The 22,076-nt window shown below is 45.6% G+C and overlaps 1 protein-coding gene across 2 annotated transcripts in view; it reads right to left on the bottom strand.

The window, feature by feature from the left end:
* Nipsnap2 (nipsnap homolog 2) overlaps positions 1-22,076 on the bottom strand; it is a 33,192-nt gene that overhangs the window by 5,112 nt on the left and 6,004 nt on the right. The window contains exons 2-8 of one of the 2 annotated variants that reach the window (XR_013107073.1): positions 14,147-14,286; positions 13,983-14,028; positions 9,580-9,674; positions 9,102-9,172; positions 7,177-7,317; positions 5,549-5,580; positions 2,933-2,993 (exon numbers count right to left, since the gene is read on the bottom strand). Coding sequence is in view for 1 of the 2 variants with exons in the window: in XM_076923015.1 (XP_076779130.1) it covers positions 5,549-5,580; positions 7,177-7,317; positions 9,102-9,172; positions 9,580-9,674; positions 13,983-14,028; positions 14,147-14,286 (525 nt within the window). In the remaining variant the exon portion in view is untranslated. The remainder of the gene's footprint in view (positions 1-2,932; positions 2,994-5,548; positions 5,581-7,176; positions 7,318-9,101; positions 9,173-9,579; positions 9,675-13,982; positions 14,029-14,146; positions 14,287-22,076) is intronic. The other variant, XM_076923015.1, reaches the window with a different exon arrangement.

Raw genomic sequence — 22,076 nt, 5'->3', positions numbered from 1 at the left:
AAGGAACTACCTCATGGCTAACTTTGTAATCTACACTGATTCTCCTCACAAGCTATGTCCGATGGCGTAACGGTGGCACCAGCGTGATGGGACAGCTGGCTACTTCCTGGTTGGATTTAAGACCTGTTCCACGAGAGGAATCCACACTGGACACTCCTGATGAGGACAGCCTTTACTATTGTTCTATTAAGTGGACACAGCAATAAAATGACTCCTGAGGACTTATGCCAAACCCGGATATGAGCACATCACTCAACCCTCATAGACGGCCATTAACACAGAGACCCACAACTGGTCAACATGCAGAGAGTAAGGTGCTTGGGAGTGGCCAGTCCCATGGGGTCTCTAGAAACATAAAAACCTCAAGGACCTATGCGGAAGAGGGGACAGAAAGATAGATTGTGAGAGGCAGAGGTGGTGGATGACCTCGGGAAACTGTCTCCTAGACATAAATTGGAAATGCACGTACGAATTCACAGATACTGTGACAACACAAGACCTGCAAAAGCTCAAGGCACACAAAGCCCCAGCATGGCTGAGGGGAGGATGAGAGTCCCACTCCTAGCTGAGCAGAGACTGGCACTGATGACTGCTGAGAGGAGGAGTCATTTTTTTAAATGTGTGACACCTGCTGTTATTGACCACACTGGGGGAGGGGCACCTAGGCGTAGTCGGCCAACACAAAGTGGACTCCATGGGTTTATAAGGAAAGAGATAAGAGAGATGCCGGGAAGATGGGTGAGCAGAGAGGTAGGGGGTGACAGGAGAAGCTGGGGAGGAGAATGAATATGATCAAAGTCCAGTGTATAAAACTCTAAGAGAATGAAGAGGCAGTGGAGGCGCACGCCTCTGATCCCAGCACTCAGGACACAGAGGCAGGAGGATCTCTGTGAGTGTGAGGCCAGCTTGGTCTACAGAATGAGTTCCAGGACAGCCAGTGAAAGAGAGGGAGAGTGCATGCATGAATTGCTTCATTAAATAAAGAAAGGAACCTTGGATTTATAACACCTAAGATGCCAAAGGGCATGATATCTATGGGGGACACCATTCCTGTGCGTTGAAACAAACATAAGGGGATACTCTTTCCCAGCAGCAAGAGACTCTGTAGCCTTCTGGATAGCACATGGGGTCCTATAAGGAGGTCCTTTCTTGGCAGCATGCTCTGTGCTGTAGTCAGGACTCTCAGTAATACAAATGAAGCTGCCTGTAGCTTTTTCTCTTTTTGGGGGGAACCATGTTTCTCCTAATACACAGGGCATGCATACATGTGGGCTACTGATGCACACAGCAGAGAGTAGAGATCAAAATGGCTTACAATGGGTATCTGGGGTCTGCAGAGGTGGCTCAGTGGTAGGAGCTGCTCTTCTAGAGGATCTGACCTTTGATTCTCTGTACCCCTGTCCCGGGGCTCATGAACATCTGTACCCTAGGTTTCAAGGAATCTAATGCCCTCCGGCCCCCACAGGTGCATGCATGTGCACGCGCAGACACAGGCACACATTTTTTTTTTTTTTTCAAGACAGGGTTTCTCTGTGTAGTCCTGGCTGTCCTGGAACTCACTCTGTAGACCAGGCTGGCCTCGAACTCAGAAATCCACCTGCCTCTACCTCCCAAGTGCTGGGATTAAAGGCGTGCGCCACCACTGCCCAGCATAGGTACACATTTAAAACTGACAAAACCAAATCCTTTTTTTTTTTTTTTAAAAAAAAAAAAAAAGCCCCATGAAACCAATCAACTAACTAACCCTCTTCCCTTTCAGGATTTAACACCTCAAAAAAAAGCACAGTTTTTTTTTTTTTTAAACTTAAACATCATCTTTTACTGACATCAGACACTCTGCTTTCAAATTCAGTGAGATCATCTGAAATCTTGACAATGTTTAAAATGTATTTTTCCCAAATTCAATTTTCTATCATCTCAGATAAAAATGAAGGCTTCAAAGGATGCAGCGCTCTCCTCCAAGCGGGGGAGCAAAGCTGGGTATACTACCCTCGCTCGGCTCTGACCTGGTCTCAGACACACAGAGGGTTTAACAGGGGTAAAGTCTGGGAAGACAGATTCATCCTCATTCATTTAAATGACCAGGACCTGAAAAATAAGCCACTAAGATGTACTGTAAGAAACAATGCGGGCTGGAGAGATGGCTCATCGGTTAAGAGCACTGACTGCTCTTCCAGAGGTCCTGAGTTCAATTCCCAGCAACCACATGATGGCTCACAACCATCTGTAATAGGATCTGATGCCCTCTTCTGGTGTGTGTCTAAAGAGAGCAATGGTGTACTTACATACATAAAATAAATAAATAAAATCTTTAAAAAAAAAAAAAAAAAGAAAGAAAAGAAACAACGCTTAAGGGCAGGCTACTTTTTTGTTGTTGTTGTTGTTGTTTTTGGAGTCTTATTATATTAGCCCAGGCTGGCCTTGAAATCATGATCTTGCCTCAGCTTGCTAAATGCTAGCACTACAGGTATATATCACCATGCCCAGGAAGGAATAAGATTCTCCTACTGGTCTGACCAGTGCCTTCTCTTAATGGTGGGAAACCTTACATACTGAATTAGAACACCTTAAAGGGGCTCAGAACCAGAGGAGTGCCCTGTCCTGTTAGTGACGAAGCCAGCCTGCTGAAGAGCACTTTATACACCCGACTCTTGTTCACGTGGAGAGAGCAACCCAACCATGACCCCACCAAAGCGTCCAGTTTCCTGTGCTGGAAACGACCTATGGATTATCCATAAATTATACAGATATCGTCACAAAATTACAAACATGATCAATTATCTCGAATTAAGGGAATCAGTTGACCTGTGCACTGTAACTGCTCAGGAGGAAGAAAAGAGTTTTTCACTGATTGTGATAAGACATTCTGGATGATTCCTTTCATTCTGAAGTTTTCCAATTCGGTTACGAAAGGCAAAGAAAATGTACTTGCCGTAGCCCGGTAATAATGACAAGCGTGCGCTGCGGAGGAGACCACCATCTTAACAGTTACCCTACATGCAAAATATAAATCAAATGCTGAACTCGCTACACAGAGAGTTTAAACTAACCGAGTAACCTCAACATATCCGGTGGAGTCTCTGTGGAAAAACAAACCGTCATTAGTACCATCCAAGGTCTATGAATGTCTAAAGTTACTGGCTAAAGCAGTGTCCTCAACCTGCGGGTGGCAACCCTTTGGTGGTGCTGGTGGGTCAAATGACCTGTCCACAGGGGTCACCTAAGAGCATCAGAAAAAAACACAAATGTTTACATTACAACTCGGAACAGGAGCAAACTTAGTTATGAAGTAGGAATGAAAACCATGTCATGGTTGGGGGTCACCACCACATGAGGAACTCGGTTAAAGAGCTGCAGTGTCAGGAAGGGTGAGAAGCACTGGGATAAAACAAACAGCTCGAAACCATGAACAAAACCCCTTAATAACATGGTGCTTATCATAGTATATAACCAAATATGTACCTGGTTTTGCTTGTTTGAGGCAGGGTCTCAGTAGCCTGGGCTAGACTCAGATTTGCTATGTAGCTAAGGATAGACTTGATCTCCTGATCCTTCCGCCTCTACCTCCTGAGTGCTGGGAGCACAGTGTGAGCTACCACACCTGGCTTGATTGAGCTTTTACGCAGAACCTGAGAACTTGTGCCTCCGTTCAGACCCATACAGACTTTCCCTAAGCTTTCATCTAAAAGCATGGATGAGTGTTTACTCGCACAGATGTAGGTGCACTGTGTGTGCACAGTGCCCTCAGAGGTGAGTAGAGGGCATCAGATGCCCTGGAACGGGAGTTACAGATGGCTGTGAGTTGTCATGGGTGCCAAGAGCCCAACCTGGGTCCTCTACAAGAACAGCAAATGCTCCTCTCCTCTGAGCTGTCTCTCCTGCCGCTTGAGTTCCTAAGGATTTTTTTTTTTTCATGTGAGGCAGGAGTGTAAACTCATTGTATTTTTTCATATGCCGAGTTTCCCCAGCATCTTTTGATGAAATAATTCTCTTTCCTCACTGAAGGAAGATTTACCGTGGCATGCTTGCCCATAAATGAATCAAGTGTTAATTTTTAGTCCTTCAGTTCTACGCCACTGATCTACATGCTTGTTTGTGTGCCAAGACTATACCGTTTTTTTTGAGACAGGGTTTCTCTGTATAGCCCTGGCTGTTCTGGAACTCACTCTGTAGACCAGGCTGGCCTCGAACTCAGAAATCCACCTGCCTCTACCTCCCAAGTGCTGCAATCAAAGGCGTGTGCCACCACCACCCGGCTCTTTTTTCTTTTATGACAATGTCTTCCACTGTATCCCAGGCTGGCGTCTAACCTGTAGAAACCTTCCTGCTTTGGCCGCCCGCGTGCTAGTGTCACAGGCATAAGGCACAGCAGAGGACTTATGATACTAGCTTTCAGGAAGAAGGGTCAGTCTTCCTGCATGTCCATCTATGCTTGCAGTGGTACTCTGATACTCAAATGACAAAAAAAGAAAGACAACTGTTTCATCAATGCCAACTGCTCTGTTAACATAAAATCCAGATTCATGGGGAGACAGCCCCCCAAGAAGGGTATATAGAATAGTTTCACAGAGTACTGGGACTTTGCTTGCAAGCCCTTCTGTTGAAGAGCTGTATGTTGAAGTGGTTACGGACTGAACAGCACAAGAGTCTGGACTGGATGAGTCAGAGCTAAGCAACGCTGCCTATGGGTTAGTGTGTGGTGGTTGTTTTTCTTGAGACAGGCAGCGTCTTGTTATGTCTTGTGATTGTCACACTTTAGCCTCCTGAATGGTGGGTCTATGAGTGGTGTGTGGCTTGTGTTAGTAATTCTGGAAACTATGCATTAGAATAGAATGGGGGTCCATTATATTGTTGGCTGTAGTCTTGTGGATCTGAACAGGGCCAGCAAGCAGCTCAGGGTTAAAGGCACTTACTGTCAATCTTGATGGATACCCTCCATGAATCTCATCCTTGGGATCGAGATGGCAGAAGGAGAGGCAACTCCCAGAAGCTGTCCTGACCTCCACACTAACCATATGCCTTACTGATAAGCAAGCAAAGATGTAGTCAAAAGAAAAAAAATGAGGCAGAGGCTAGAGAGATGGCTCAGTGGTTAAGAACACTGACTGCTCTTTCAGAGGACCCAGGTTTGATTCCCAACATCCACACAGCAGCTCACAATTGTCTGTAACTGCAAGGTCTGACACACTTATGCAGGGATACATGCAGAAAAAAACACCAGTGTGCATAAGATAAAGATAAACAAGTTATGAAAATGTGAGGCATCAAGACAAGGCATTTAGGCATTTTTTGTTTTGTTTATTTTTTTTAACCTAAGGATTTACTTCATGAAGAAGGTGTGGTGGCACACACCTGTAAATCCAGGAATCTGGGAGGCAGAAGCACAGATCAGGAGTTCAGGGCCTGCCTTGGTTACATGCTGAGTTTGAAGGTAGGCTGGGATATGAGATTGTCTCAAAAAAAAGCAACACAAACAGAAATAATTCACGTGATAGCTTGAAATAATCTATTAATAAGACCAACAGACTCAACACAGTAACACACTTACCAGTAATTGCCCCATTCAATCATCGTTCCTGGCTGAAAGGGAATTTAGAGTTTGGTTAGTTGTATGAAAAAACAGAACAGGAACAAAACCGTGACTACCTGCTGTGTCCCTGTGCCTGACTTAATATTTTATGGTGTCACATCAACAGACAACCTTCGTATAATGTAAGGGTAAGTCATCCACACTGGTGATTAAAGCACTGTTAGTCCTTCTGTGGTGCTCTGAAGGACCTCTCTCTGTCTTCCCCAGTACAAAGGTCATCATTAGGCCACCTTTTAGCTGTTGCCGCTGGAGGCTGGGAAGGACAAACAGTGTGCACACGGAGAAGGTGGCCAATGGATACAATTAACAATGGTTTCTACTGTAAGTACAATTAGAGGCTACCAGAAAAATGACGCTTTATCTAGGTCACTCATTTTAAAGTTTTTATTACAAGCTTTTTAATTTTTTTAAAATTTTTTTATTTTATGTATTCACCATTGCTGTCTTCAGACACACCAGAAGAGGGTGTTGGATCCCATTCCAGATGGTTGTGAGCCACCATGTGGTTGCTGGGCATTGAACTCAGAACCTCTGGAAGAGCAATCAGTGCTCTTAACCACTGAGCCATCTTTCCAGCCTCATTTTAAAGTTTTTAATTCAATTATTTTTGTTGTTGTTGTTGTTTTGAGACAGGGTTTCTCTATGTAGCCATGGCTGGCCTGGAACTTGCTATATAGACCAGGGTGGCTTTGAACTCAGAGAGATTTGCCTGCCTTTTTGTCCCAGCTGTGCCAACACTCTGTTTATTGACATTCTAGTTCGACAGGGGCCGTTGCTCTCTATTGTGCCTGGCTCTGTACTTGATGCCTTTCTTCTTGAAAACAAAACGTTCTGTGGGGGTGGGGATATAATGAAGTTAATAGTGTTTGCCTGTGTATACCGGGTATGGCAGGGCGCAACTTTGATCTCAGGGTTCGGACAAGTAGGAGGATCAAGAGTTCAGGGCTATCACAGAGACTTGAAGTGCCAGGGTGGGAGGATACCCAGGGGCCCCACCCCCTCAGAAGAGAAGGGGGGGGGAATGGGGAAAGATTATGGGAGGGGGTGATGAGAGGAATGTAAAGTGAATAAGTAAAAAAAAAAAAAAAAAGAATTCAGGGCTATCCCTGGCTACATACAGTTTGAGGTCTACCTTAAAAAAAAGTTATTTGGAAAAACATCAACTAATAGACTTATACATAATAATTTGAATATAAAAAACTTACTAGAAGAGATGGGAAAGAGGAAAAAAAAGTAAAAAAGTAAAACAAAAAATATTGGACATGGCCGGGTGGTGGCGCACCCCTTTAATCCCAGCACTTGGGAGGCAAAGGCAGGTGGATTTCTGAGTTCGAGGCCAGCCTGGTCTACAGAGTGAGTTCCAGGACAGCCAGGGCTACACAGAGAAACCCTGTCTCGAAACAAAACAAAACAAAACAAAACAAAAGATTAGACATGGTTGGGGGTGGGGTGTAGAGTGTGGGGTGGGGGTGGGGGGTGTAGGGGTGTGGGGAGCCAGGAACAAGTTAAATCAAAATGTAAGGTGGATGTGGTGTGGAGACTACCGCAAAGGAGCCTCAAGTTGGAGGCCAGCCTGGGCTACTTACTCGGAGTTGGTAGGACCTGAGTTCGTATATATTGGGGCCTGATCTCGGCACTGGCTCATTCCAGAAACTGAACTCCAACAGCAGCTGATTCCTCCTGGAGAGAAGCATGTCGCTTCTGGCCTTACGGAAATTTACAAATTCCTTTGGGTGAAAAAAAATGCTTATGAAATCTTCAGATACTTACATAAAGATATACTTTAATAGCACCTACACCGCAAAGGATATAGTTATGAATAAGACCTTCTTAGGTTTTTTGTTTGTTTTCAGAGATGGTTTCTCTGGGTAGCCCTGGCTATCCTGGAACTCTCTGTAGACCAGGCTGGCCTCCAGGGTGTGTGCCAGCCACCATGCCCAGCTTCCATCTTACTTTTTAATCGATTGCACTGAAATTCCTAACTAATGAATTAACTTCCTAATGTATACCAGGTCTTTTGCTTGTTTTTAAAGATTTACTTATTTTGCTTCCTGTGTATGAATGTTCTGCCTGCCTGCGTGTATATGCACCATGCATATGCCTGGCACCCAGAAGACAGCATAAGATCTCCTGAACTGGAGTTGTGAGCTGATATGTTATGATATACATATGATTACATGTATATGCTATATATATGGTTATATGTATATGATATGACATGCATATGGTTATATGTATATGATATATATGGTCATGAGCTGATATGATATGCATATGGTTACATGTATATGATATGTATATGGTTATATGTATATGATATGATATGCATATGGTTATATGTATATAATATATATATGGTTGTGAGCTGATGTTATGATATGTATATGGTTACATGTATATGATATATGTGTATGGTTATATGTATATGATGTGATATGCATATGGTTATAGGTATATGATATGTATATGGCTGTGAGCTGATATGTTATAATATGTATATGGTTATATGTATATGATATGTATATGGTAGTGAGCTGATATGTCAGTGTGGGAACCACCCTTGGTCTTCAACAAGAACAAGTCCTTTAAGTCACCAGCCAGGGACTGATTCCCAGCACCACATAAGCCAGCTGCAGGAGCGGGGGCCCTTATGCTCCCAACATTTGGGAGGCAGGAGAATCAGGAGTTCAAGGCCATCTCTGGGTACATAAGGAATTTGAGGCTAGCCTGGGCTATATGAGACGGTCTCAAGCAAGCAAGCAAGCAAACAAACAAACAAAACTTAAAAAGAGAACAACCAGTAAGTACGTGGCTGAGCTGCTGCTGAGGGCTGTGTCTAGACACATATACATATCATATCATATACATATAACCATATACATATCATATCAGCTCACAGCCATATACATATCATATACCTATAACCATATGCATATCACATCATATACATATAACCATACACATATATTATATACATGTAACCATATACATATCAGCTCACAACCATATATATCATATACATATAACCACATACATATCATATACATATAACCATATGCAGCTTAGCCAGTGTTAAAGCACTGTGCCATCAGTTGCAGTGTGGGGTCATGGAGGGACTGTGGTTTTGATGGTATGAAAACTGGCAGTTTCATGCTTACATACAACTTTAAGAGTTCATACAATGAAATGTCTACTATGAAGGCTGACTGGTTTCATAACAAAAGCTGATACGGCCAGGCAGTGGTGGCGCATGCCTTTAATCCCAGCACTTGGGGCCAGCCTGGTCTACAGAGTGAGTTCCAGGGCAGCCAGGGCTACACAGAGAAATCCTGTCTCAAAAAACCAAAAAAAAAAAAAAAAAAAAAAAAAAAAAAGCAAGCTGATAACAGTGCTGTCATGAAGTTCTGTGTGAATATACTACATATCATTAGACTGCAGGCACACACATACACACACACACACACGCACACACACACACACACAAACATGTATATTTTTAAAAAATCGTTACCTGGTTTTCTTTGAGTTTATTCATGACCTCCGTGAGGGCTGGATAGCCTCCTTCATACCTCCAGAGGTGGACTGAAATGGATTTTAAAGGACAGTAGATATTTAGTGTCATGGTACTCTTATCTTGACAATATAGGTGCACGCCATGTGAACACAGAACAACATTGGAGTCCATCACATATACACCACATGACACGGTACAGCATTGTACTGCACCTTGTATCCATCACATGAACACAGTACAACATTGTAGTGTGCCTTGTATCCACCACTGAGTTATATTATGTTTCCATAACATATTCGAGCATTTTTTTAAAAGTCATGTTACAGTCAGTGACTGAAGAAACCAGTCATTTGATCCATGAAAGCAGAGTGACTTGAGAAGGATTGCCAAAACAAGCATTCAATGACCAGACAGTGCAAATGAGGGCAAAGCTGCAGGAAGAAAGGCATCTATCCCAAAGACTTCTGCTTCCTACCGGCTTGATCCTGCTCGCCGTACCATGTGTTCCACGTCCCCACCAAGGTACAAGGGTACTGCTTGTCCTCATGGATCTTTGGTAACACTTCTTGACTTAAAGAGAAGAGACAGCAACGCCGATTAAACAGGGGAGAGATTTTGCCCTGAAGACAACACAGGAGCAGCATCAGGACTGCAAACTACTGACTGTGTGCATCATCTGGACTGCAAACCACTGACTGTGTGTTCTGCCAACTGTCTCCACAGCATACGTGTTTGTTTTGTGTTTTAGATCTGAGCGTTTTATCTGCATGTATATCTGTGGACCACATGTGTGTCTGGTGCCCACAGAGGCCAGAAGAGAGCCTCAGAGCTCATGGAACTAGAGCTATGAATGGTTGTGAGCCATCGTGTGGGCTCTGGGACTTGAATTCGAGCCTTCTGGGAAGAGCAATGGGTCGAAGCCACTGAGCTATCTCTCCAGCCCTCCACAGCAGATGTGAGCAGATTCTGCTCTCTGTCAGCCCCCAACTTATCAGCAGGTAAGGTTCTAACCCCAGGCTATCTGCAAGAGTTACAAGCAACTCCTGCATGCTGACAGAGGTGTTTACAAGGGACCAAAGGTCCCAGGATCCAGGAGCTACGGCTCTACTGTTTGCTATTCTAGGAGAAAGAAAAAAAGCTATTTAGGAATGTGATGTTTGCAAAAGTTAAGTTCTGCTGCTTGCCATAAAGAATGGAAGTCAGGAATTACACACAAGGCCCTGGAAGAAATCAGTGTTGGGAGAAGCATCCAAGACAGAGGGGGAGCATAGGCAGCTCAGCAGAGCAAGGCATTGAGAGCAGGGCTTAGGGGGAAACCTCCAGATACAGTGGTGTGGAGCCAGCTGGTTGTCGTAGTCCCCATGGTCCCCAGTGTGACCTAACAGTGGCTGAATCAAAATGAACCATACACGTGGAACAACAGCGGGCCTCAGCCAGCTCGGGGATCTCAGCGGTCTCACAAAGGACACACCAACCAATTCAGGACCACCAGGAATGGGACTGGTGCCTGAGCACCAAGTCATGGCCACATGTGACTTTTAATAGGTGTCACATCCGAGCTTGACTCCACAAAATCTTCCCACTATGCCTGGCTATACAGAACATTAACACTAGATCCTGTCTCCAAAAACCAAAAGAAAAAAGAAATGATACTTGATCCGTGTGTCTGCTGACAGCACATTGTGATTACAGTGGGCTGGTGACAAGTGGTATACGGTTTTCAGTGTTTTGGTTTTTTTGGACACGGGATTTTGCTGTGTAGCCCTGGTCATCCTGGAACTTGCTATGTAAACCACACAGGCTTCTAACTTGCAATGATCCTCCTGCCCCTGCCCCTACCCTCCTTTGTGCCAATGTCTGGACTACAGTCATGTGTGGTCACATCCACTAAACTTCGTTGTTGCTTTTGAGAAAGGTCTTATTACTACATACTCCTGGCTGGCCTTGAACTCATGACCCTGCCTCAGACCCTGGAATTCTGGACTCACAGGCGTGTGCCACCACAGATAGCTCATGTGTATTTCATAATAGGTGAGTACATTTTTTTTTTTTTTTTTTAAGATTTATTTTATGTGTATGAGTACACTGTAGCTGTCTTCAGACACACCAGAAGAGGGCATCAAATCCTATTACAGGGTAGTTGTGAGCCACTATGTGGCTGATGGGAATTGAACTTAGGACCTCTAGGAGAACAAACAGTCAGTGCTCTTAACCACTGAGCCATCTCTCCAGCCCCATTGATTTTTTTTTAACTTAACATCTGCAATTAAATGTGCCTGATATATAACCCAGGAGTGCTTAGAAACAACGCAAATCTGGGGTGGGAGAGGACCAACTGAGGATGAGGGCTTTGTGTATTTGTGTGCTTGCCCTGAGGTAAGCAGGAAGTAAGTAAACGACTGTGCAGTGGGGGGCGGGGTGGGGCTCTGACAGTGCGCCCTAGGCGGCTCAGCTACACTGACTCAGATATGGAATCAGCTGGTTCTTTGTGCAGGGCCCCACACTTGCTCTGACAAGCCTGGCCTTATCTAGGCAGGGGCTGTGAGGCAGGCAGTACTTGTACTAAGAACTGGATGGGTGGGTGGGTAGAATCTCCTAACAGGGTCCTCTAAAGGTGGCAGTTAGGTTCTGGGTACAGGCGCTGCTCCAAGTTTTATAGAAACTAACAAACAAACAAAAATAAACCAGAGTGTGGAAAGAAAACAGAACTCAAGCAGATCGAGGTAGTGAGATTTTGGTTTCTTTGAAAAGCACAGAGATATTATGAGAATATGTTTTTGTTTTAATCCCAGGTGTGGGATGTGGGGCTGCTTCGGATTGTCCACAGCAGCTGACCATGATTTGCCTCGGGCTCTAGCAGGGGTGTGATTTTGCCAGTGGCAGATAGTTTCTGCACTTGTGTGATGTTTGGAATTCTGAGGACTTTCCAGAGGGTGTATAAATGGTAGGCCCCCCAGAGGTGGGGTGTGTTGTTGGTTGTTTGCTGTTACTGTTGGTTCCTGTTTGTTAAGTAATTGTGTTAAAAGAAGAAATAAGAAGAAAAAATTAGATTTTTTGACAGCAAAGATCAAACTTTCCCCAAAAGAACTTGATGCCCCTAATCAGCAGGAAATAGCTTAATGATAACATTGCCCTCCCTCCTTCCCTAATGACAGCACTGTCCCCTCCCCTCTGCCCTTCTCCCCTCTCTATGACAGCACTGTCCCCTCCCCTCTGCCCTTTCTTCTCGCCTCTCTAGTGTTAGGGGGTTGAATGAGTGCAAAAGGTGGAAGAAAAAGAACCTACAAATCAGCCAGAAGTCTGGCTACAGACCAGGCTGACAAACACTGTGGTAATGGTCACCAGGCAATAAGGGGCCTGTCGTTCCAGCCCAGGGGGGGCAGGCAGAAATGAAGTTGACTTGGGGACAGGGCTTGGGTAGGCTGAGAGCGAGTCGGGGAGGAGAGAGACTACAGCACACCCTGATACAAGGCACATGAAGAATGCCAGCCCTCAGCCACTCATCTCCAAGAACCCAGGAAAGGGTTAACTGTAACATGGCAGGGACAGGAGGAGAGCTGGTGATTTGGGGTGTGGAGTCTGAAGTGAGAGTAAACTCATTAATGACATGGAAGACACACAGCCAGGAATCTAAGGCAGGACACAAACAGGACAAGAGAGATGACCCAGGGAGGCATGGCACAGGGATTATGTCATTTTGTGAGGTTAAAAACTAAGAGATAAACACCTTTGGTTTTGGTCATATTTATTTACTCTAAAAGTTCACTATTACGTTTGAAACGGGATTTCTCTATCCCTGGCTATCCCAGTACTTTCTCTTTAGAGCAGGCCGGCCTTGAACTTAAGAGATGTGCATGACTCTATCTCCCAGTGCTGGGAAGAAAGCCATGTGCCACCACATGTGGCCAAGGTTTATTTTTATTTTACCTGTGTGTGTGCAGTTTTACCTGCATGTATGTGTGTGCACCATGTGCATGCAGTGCCTGTGGAGGCCAGAAGAGGGCGCTGGATCCCTTGGAATTGGTGGAGTTTTAAATGAGCATGGACCCCATAGGCTCATGTATTTGAATGCTGGGTCCCCAGTTGGTGATCATAGCACAGCAATAGAAAAGGAAACGAAAGACAGCTATTGTCCATCATGTGGGTACTGGGAACTGAACCCGGATCCTCTGCAAGACCGGCAAGCACTCCTAACCACAGAGCCATCCCTCTAGCACCTTTAATTTATTGGAAAAAAAAATTAGTCACACAGGGTGTCACTATGTGGCCCTGGCTGGCCTGGAACTCACAGAGCTCTCCCTACCTCTGCCTCCCAAGTGCTGGCATTAAAAGTGTGCACACCATCACATCTGGCTGATTTTTTCCGAGTTTTAGAAAGAACTTCACACTACAGTCCGAGCTGGGAATTCACTGTGAGATTGAGAATGGGTCTGAACTCCTGTCCTTCTGTCTTTACCTTTCTGAGCTGGCATTACAGGCCTTCTTACCAAGGCCATCCCAGGTCCTCACACAGGCCTTCAGGGTGGTGGGTTTACGTCTAATACTTGTAATTGCTAACAAGCCAAGTTGGCCAGGGAGGGACGTTCTTCACGCACAAACAGCCAGGAAGGCCTGAACAGACTCAAGTCACAGACAGATCAGACAGACTTCCAGGGTCCTGATGAGTGAGTTGTAACTGCTTAAAGCCAAGTTGCCACTGGCAGTGCCCCCCCCAAGTGCCACTGACAGCCACCCCCCTCCCCAGGCTAACCTTCGAAAACTCAGCTTTAGGGGATCAAAGATCTCTCCTGTGCTATTGCGTGTCAGCAGAGCCAACACATATGAAAGTCATTCCCATGCACCCCTTCCCCCCAGGAAATGCTAGTTTGAGATACACACCAAATTTTGTTGTATGCGTCTAGGCATTCCGGCTTAACATTGTGAACTGAAACGAAAGAAAACGCAATGATAAGCTTAATGGACCGATGGACGGATGGACAGACAGATGGGCAGACAGACAGACGGATGGATCCAGCCATGAGGACGGTGGGGCTGCTACTCACACTGTAACTTGTACAGACTGCTCGTCTCCTTTTTGGCTAGGAGGTTGGAGTGGGCATCTTTTCTCGGATCGACCTTTCTGACAAATAAGGACTTTAGCCAGCTGTCTTCCCGAGCTCGGTGACTTGAGGACGTTACTCTCCTAGGAAAGATTAAAAACAGTGCTCTGAATCTCTTCACAAGTGTGGACACCCTCACGTTCTCAGGTACTGTCACACTCCCGGAAGCATAAACCCCTACCCCTGGGGCGGGGAGGGCGCGGGGGGGGGGGGGGGAAGGGGCCAGATGAGCAAGACACAAGGATAAGTACGGGAAACCCATCATTAGAACAAAATAAATGAAAAATGAAACTCACTTTGTACACAACCAAAAAAAAAAAAAAAAACCTGGTTAGAAAATGGTTCTGGGGCCTGTGGCTCAGCAGGCAGAGGTGCCAGCCCCAGGCCTGGTGACCTGAGGTCAATTCACAGGTCCTACCAGGTGGCAGCAGAGAACCGACTCCCAAGGGCTGACCCCTGACCACTCATATACATGAAAAAATTAAGGTAGTTCTGAAGCTGGGTATCGTGTAGCACACCTGTAATTACAGCACTTGGGAGGCAGAGGCAGGGTCCACAGGAATAGGAGGAGGGTAGCCCTGGGGTCTATCAAGTTCAAGGACAATCTGGGCTACAAGAGACCGAATGGCAAAACCCGAAAGAAATGTAAAACATAATTTTAAGAAGAGACAATGCTACACGCACTGATGACGTTCTAACGTGCTGGGCCGACTGGAATCTCTGAGATAAATTCAGTGGGAAATACAGACTCAATATGGTACTGTATACACAAAATCTGCCATGTGGGAATGGGTGGGAAATAATATCTTTCCCATTTCATTTTAGAATCTAGACTTTGCGATAAATGTGTGAATATATATTTTATACGCATGCGTATGTATTTGTATGTATATGTGTTTGTATGGTTACTCATCCATATTCACATGTGGAAGTCAGACGACAATCTTGGGTGTCATTCTCAGGTTCTATTCCCTCCTGCCCCCTTTTCAGTACTGGAGACTGAATTTAGGGCCTTACAAATAGACAAGTGGTCAGACCAACAGCCCCAGTCTGCTTAAAAAAAAAATTTTTTTTTTTTTTGAGACATGGTCTCATTGTGTAGCCTTGGCTGGCCTGGAACTCTATACAAACCAGACTGACCTTGAACTCGTAGAGATCCTCCTCCCTCTGCTTCCCAAATGCTGGAACTAAAGGCATGCATCGCCTGGCCCAGTCTGGTTTGTTTGTTTGAGACAAGTCTCTTGCTGGTTTGGGATACATCAAACAGGCCAGTGGGACTGGCCAACAAGACCAACAAGGGAACATGCTGAGCCATGCTGGGTGTGACCTCTCAGGCCTTTAATCCCAGCACTTGGGAGGCAGAGGCAGACAGATCTGTGAGTTCAAGGCCAGCCTGGTCTATAGAGTGAGTTCCAGGACAGCCAGAGGGACACAGGACAAATCTGGTCTTAAAAACCAAAACCAGAAGAGTGGGCTACCATTTTGCTTTACCATGTGTCAAAGCTCCTTCGTTTTGGGCTAATGTCACTTTTCATCAGGAGTCTATAATATAATTATAGTCCCACATAATTCTGCATCGACTCTTCCTCCCTTTTGTGCTTTATCGATTTTATTATCACATTTATTTGTTTGTGTGGACACAAGTAAGAGGAGGTCAGCTCTCTTCTTCCACTACGGAGGTCCTGAGGGTCAAACTCAGGCTGTCAGGCGTGGTGGTGAGCTACTTTACCCTCTGGGCCGTCTCGTCAGCCTGAATCTTCAGACACACCAGAAGAGGGCATCGGACCTGTGGTTGCTGAGAATTGAACTCAGGACCTCTGGAAGAGCAGTCAGTGTTCTTAACTGCTGAGCCATCTCTCCAGCCCCAGTATATATATATATATTTTTTCAAGATAGGGTTTCTCTGTGTAGCCCTGGCTGTCTTAGAATTCACTCTGTAGACCAGGCTGGCCTCGAACTCAGAAATCCGCCTGCCTCTGCCTCCCAAGTACTGGGATTAAAGGTATGTGCCACCACTGCCCAGCTTGTACTGTACTTCAAAATTTGTTATTTCTTATTCTGTGTTGGTGTCTTGAGTGTAGGGGTGTGTGTGTGTGTGTGTGTGCGCGCGCGTGTGTGCGCACACACATTCGAGTGCCACAGGACACTTGTGGAGGTCAGAACGGCTGTTGGGAGTCCTTTCTTTTCAGCTTGTTGACAAGGATCTCTCTTGTTTCTGATTTGCTGCATTTTACTCCAAGCTAACTGGTCCTCAAATTTCTGGGCAATTCTCCTGTCTTCACCTCCTCTCAATATAGGCCCTCTGGGATTATAGAGGTGTACAACTTTGTAGACCAGGCTGGCCTCGAAATCACAGAGATCCAACTGCCTCTGCCTCCCAAGTGCTGGGATTAGAGGAATGCACCACCACTGCCCGGCATACAGCTGCCTCTTTTAGGTGAGTTTTGAGGATTAAACTCAAGTCAATCAGAACTGTGTGGCAAATGCTTTTACCCATTGAGCCACTTCGCTGGCCCCATTCTTGTACAGTTTTGAGTGCAAACCTGTGCATGCTTCCAGATAACACACCTAAAGACCTAAGAATAGCATCTGATACATAGAAAAAGGCTTAAAAAGTTGTTTCTGAGGTCTGCAGGTACAGCTCCACGGTTAAGAACATGTACTCTTTCCCAGAGGACCTGAGTTCGATTCCCAGCATCCACACCAGGCAGCTCCAGGGGATCTAACAGCTCTGGCCTCTGTGGGCACTGTGCTCACATGTACATACCTACACACAGTAATATCACTAAAAATGGTAAACATCAAATCTTAGTTATCTCAACTGTCCAGAGGCTAAGGCTGGGAAACGGGAAGCATGAGGCTAGCCTGGGCTACACAGAGATTTTTTTTTCCCTTTGAAGTCATACAGTGCTTGTTTTTTTTTTAAATCCACTCTTTGAATACAAAAAAATAAACTTCTGAAGAGTCTCTAAATGAATGATAGCACATTTTATTTCAATAAAAATTAAATTTTTAATTCATGCAACTTTTTTTTTTTTTAAAGACAGCCTTATACATCTTTGGCTAGCCTGGACTTCCTTATATAGACCAGGCTGGCTTCATATTTGTGGCAATTCACAACAGGAGTGTATCCTCCAGTACAGGTGTGTATCACTATGTCCAACTTGGTTTTGTTGTTATATGAGACAACGGTCTCACTATGTTGTCCTGGGTGGGGCCTGGAACTTGCTGTGCAGGCTGCCTTTGAACTCAGACCCACCAGCCTGACTCTTGACTGCTAGGATTAATGGTATGTACTATTGTGTCTGGCTTTAAGTGTCTTAAACACAGGTTAGTTCTTTTTGGCTCAGCAGTTAAGAGCACTGGCTGCTCTTCCAGGGTCCAGCAATTTCTAGCACCCACATGGCAGCTTATAGCCTTCTGTAACCCCAGCTTCAGGGACCCCGAGGCCCTCTTTCGGCTTTCCGTCATGGGCACCGGGCATGCAGGTGGTACACAAGCATACATGCAGGCAAAGCACTCACATATATTAATTTTTTTAAAAGCATTTTTTCTAAAGTCTTGTTTATTTGGTTAAGTACAAGTCTCATGTGTCTGAAGTAATCTGAGCACTTGTTTCCCCTACTCTTCAGAGTACAATGGATTATTCAGACCGGAAGGAGGCCGTGGCTGGGAAGACAGCTGGTCGGCAGGAGTCTTGGAGCTGCTCAGATGAAGCGCCTGTTCCAATGGCTGGCTGCTGCACTGAGAGCAGGACAGAGACAGCCACGTCGGCGAGGAGGGTGGGGCGAGAACTCTGTGCTTTAGGTGATGGGAGTAATCGAATCTGGACGGCACCAAGCCTATGCTCACACCAGAAGCCGACAGGAATGTTCCCCCTCCTCCTTCGGGAAATCTGCGGTAGTCTGCCACCGTCTTCTGCGGATCCACCCGTCTGCTCTGAATGTGCTTTTATCAGTGTACCCCTAAAGGGTTCTTTCAGTCCCTCCCCTGAGCCTTCGCCTCTCATTCACCCTTATGCAGGACACGCAGTGAAAGCGATCTTGGATGGGACCTCTGGCGCCGGTAGCTTAATGATCATCACTTCCCTGCTGGTTCCCCTGTGAACTGTACACAGCGCACAGAATCCATCTTTCTGGCCTCTGCCTCTGCTCAAGTAGACTGGCCTGTTTAGCACCAGCTAGCTCTTCCCACAGCCTTTGTTTATCCTTTCAAACACTGAACTGTCTTGCCAGATGGCGGCAGTACATCTTTAATTCCCAACTCTCAGGAGGCAGAGGCAAGCGAATTTCTGTGAGTTCGAGGCCAGCCTAGTCTACAGAGCTAGTTCCAGAACAGCCATGGCTACACAGAGAAGCTGTCTCAGAAAACCAAACCAAACCAGAATGCCCTCTCTAGATGCTTTCCAAAGTGTTACCTCTATCATCCATCCCAGTTCTGGTACTGGTTTTCACAGACTTATTCCAGGCTATGGAAATGGTGGGAGGTAACCTCGTCTTAACTCCTGGCCACCTGGTCAAGGTCCAGTTGTAGGGAGACTTTGTGGTAGTTATGTTAGACTTTGCCACAATGCCTTGTGCTTCATGCCCAGTACCAGGTAAAGATCAGTGGTACCTAGCGCTTGCTTGCCTGGTCTCCTGGCCCCATGATTAACAGGGGCCTGCCTTTGAAAATAGCAGGTCGCAGACCTGCCCATACAGCTTCTTGTTCCCACACAAATTAATAGTTTTGGCCAGGCATCATGGTACACACCAAGTATTCTAGCACTTGTGAGGCTGAGACAGGAGGATTACCAAGTTTGAAGCACCCACCCCTAGTCTACACAGCAAGTTTCAGGCCAGCCTGAGTAACATAGCCTGAGCCTATCTTTAGACTATAAAGACAGGGTCTTACTGTGCACCCCGGGCTGGCCTCAAGCTCTCAATCCCCCGCCTCAGCATCTGAAGTACTAAGATTACAGGTGTATACCATCATAACCAGCTTGGAACATAACACGTTTGGATGTTTGACACGTTTGGATGTTTGATGTAGCAACTGGTAAACCTGTGAGTGATGGGGCTAGAGAGAGACGATGCTTCAGGGGTTAAGGGACTTGCTCTGTCATCATGAGGACTGGAGTTTGGATCCCAGAATCCGAGTCACAAGCTGGGCATTCCCTAAATATGCCTACCAGCTCAGGGAGAAGTGGAGACAGACCAGCTGGGGCTTGCTGGCTTCCAGCCTAGGTCAGATACAAACCCCGTGTTCAGGAAGGGACTCTGCCTGAGAGCAAACGTGATGGAAGAGGGCACTGGATGCCCTGTTCTGGGTGCTGTATGTGAGCACACATGCATGCATGCAGCCATGCAAATACAGGGGCTCATGAAACCTCACCTAGTGCCCAAGGAACTACTGGTAACCAAAGCCTGCTAGAGAAGGAAGAGTCAGTGTTTTTTGTTGTTGTTGTTGTTTGTTTTTGGAGATAGAATTTCTCTGGTAGCCCTGGCTGTCATGGAACTCACTCAGAGATCCACCTGCTTCTGCCTCCTGAGTGCTGGCATTAACGGCTACACCCAGCTGAGTCAGTTTTCTTTTAAATTTTTTTTTATTTAATTCTTTGAAGATTAAAATTTATCTCATGTGCGTGAGTGCATGCATGGGTACCATGTGTGTGCCTGGCACCAAAAAGAGTTCAAAGAGGGCAGCCGATCCCAGGAACTAGAGTTATGGATGGCTGTGAGTACCACGTGGGTGCCAGGAACCAATCCCATGCCCTCTGCAAGAGCACAAGTGGTTTTCCCCATGAGCCATCCCCGTCAGCTCTCTTCACCAGGCCGGGTCCGGGTGCTCGGTTTAATGGATGGGCCACAGCCGTGTGCATATAGGGACTACTAACTGAACTCAGTGCAGCCGGGAGGAGGATGTGACCGTGGGTCCTGACCTCGGGGCCTGGGACGAGTGGGGAGAGGGATATGATAAAACACACTGTACCCATGTGGCGGCTTGCAACTGTCTATGACTTATCTCTGGGAAGCCAACACCATCTCCTGGCCTCCAAGGACACCAGGCACACACATGGTACAGAGACATACATGCAGACAAAACACCTATATACGAAAAAATAAATAACTAAATAAGTAAATTTTTTTTCTTTTCCTTTGTGGGTGCTTAAGTTATAAGAAGTTAGTATTAAAAATTATGGGTTAGGCTGTAACAGCCCACACCTTTAATCCCAGCACTCTCTGTATTCAAGGCCAGCTTGGTCTACGGAGCAAGTTCCAGGACAGCCAGGGCTCCACAGATAAACCCTGACTCAAGTAAACAAACAAGCACAAAATTTTGACCAATTGAGAAAAGAACGCTTAGCTAGGGCTAAGCCAGGAAACCGATTCAAGTTTGTGGCCAGCCTGGTCTACATAGTGAGTTCCAGACCAGGCTGGGCCACAGTGTGAGACTGTCTCAGCAATAATACCACCATCATCACCATAACCAACCCAAGCACAATGAAAACATTTTAAAAAAAATTTAATGCACTAGGAACTTCACTTACAACCAAAGCAATAACTATGAATTTATTTTCTTCCCCATCAATATTTATTGGACACTTTACAGTGTATTTGGTTGTTTGCTTTTAGATCTGGTCTCATGAAGCCCAGGATGACCTGAAGTTCACTATGTAGCTGAGGCTAGCTTTGAACTCTTGATGTCTTTGCCTCCATGGTGCTCACAGTCAGATCTGTGCCACTGTGGCCTACTTCAGTTGACAAGCATGCCTTATACATGTGCAAATATGACTAATTTTTATTGCATTCAATACTTTATATTTGTGAATCTAAGAAAGAATTATTTGCAAACTAAATATAGAGTGGGAAAACCCAGTGACGCTTTTCTCGCCTTCCTTGAGGCTCAAGGGTATTTCTTACTGTGGGCTGCTGGAGGTCATTTGCCTTAAGGCATCTCATTAGAGCCTCAAAGCAGCAGCAAGGGAGGTCTGGCAAGGACAATCAGGCTCCGAGAGGCTAAGCAATGGGCTCAGAAGTTTCCATGAACAAACTACATTCAAAATGCTTCCACTAATCAGGGACGTCATCTCCAGCTCAACCTGTGAGCCTGGCTTTGAGGGTCAAACTCTGAAATCTTGTTTGAGTGTCAGGTTTCAGCTGACAAAAGCTGGTATGATATGCCCAGATCTGGGGACAGGGTGTGTGATGACAGTCATCCAGTCGCTCACTGTCTAGGCCAAATATGGAGAGAACTATACCAACAGCTGCCACAGTGACTGGATCCAGGCAAGGCCTGGGTTCTTACTGGCAGACACAAACACGTGCAGACACAGACAAATAGACACACACATAGACAGACAGACACATAAACACACATACAGATAAACACACAGATACACACCCAAACACAGACACACATACATACACACAGATACATAGACACCCATATAAACATGCACACACACACACACCCAGACACACACCCAATAAAACAGACACATACACACATATATAAAACAGACATACACACATGCACACATATACATGACTATAAACACATACAGAGACACACACAGATACACACAGACTATATACAGACACACACACACAGACACATACATGTAAACATACAGACACACACAGCTTGGAGAGTTCCTACTTTCTATCAAATACTGGACTGGAGAATACTCATTGTGTACTAGGCTCTGCTGATATCAAGTTCTACCAGATGCTAAGACAGTTCAGTCTCCCCAGGGAAAACAGCCAGAATGACCACAGATCGAAAAGCAGACACACTACCAGAGTTCAGGGGAATGAATCACCAGCTTGGACTCAAGAGACTCCAGTGGAGAATCTGCAGCTCTGAGCTGGAGGCCAAGCAGGCCAGATGG

This window comes from Arvicanthis niloticus, chromosome 24 (assembly GCF_011762505.2).
Source record: "Arvicanthis niloticus isolate mArvNil1 chromosome 24, mArvNil1.pat.X, whole genome shotgun sequence".
NCBI lineage: Eukaryota > Metazoa > Chordata > Mammalia > Rodentia > Muridae > Arvicanthis > Arvicanthis niloticus.
The sequence above is the reverse complement of the archived record's forward strand: the minus strand, read 5'-3'. Positions and strand labels throughout refer to the sequence as shown.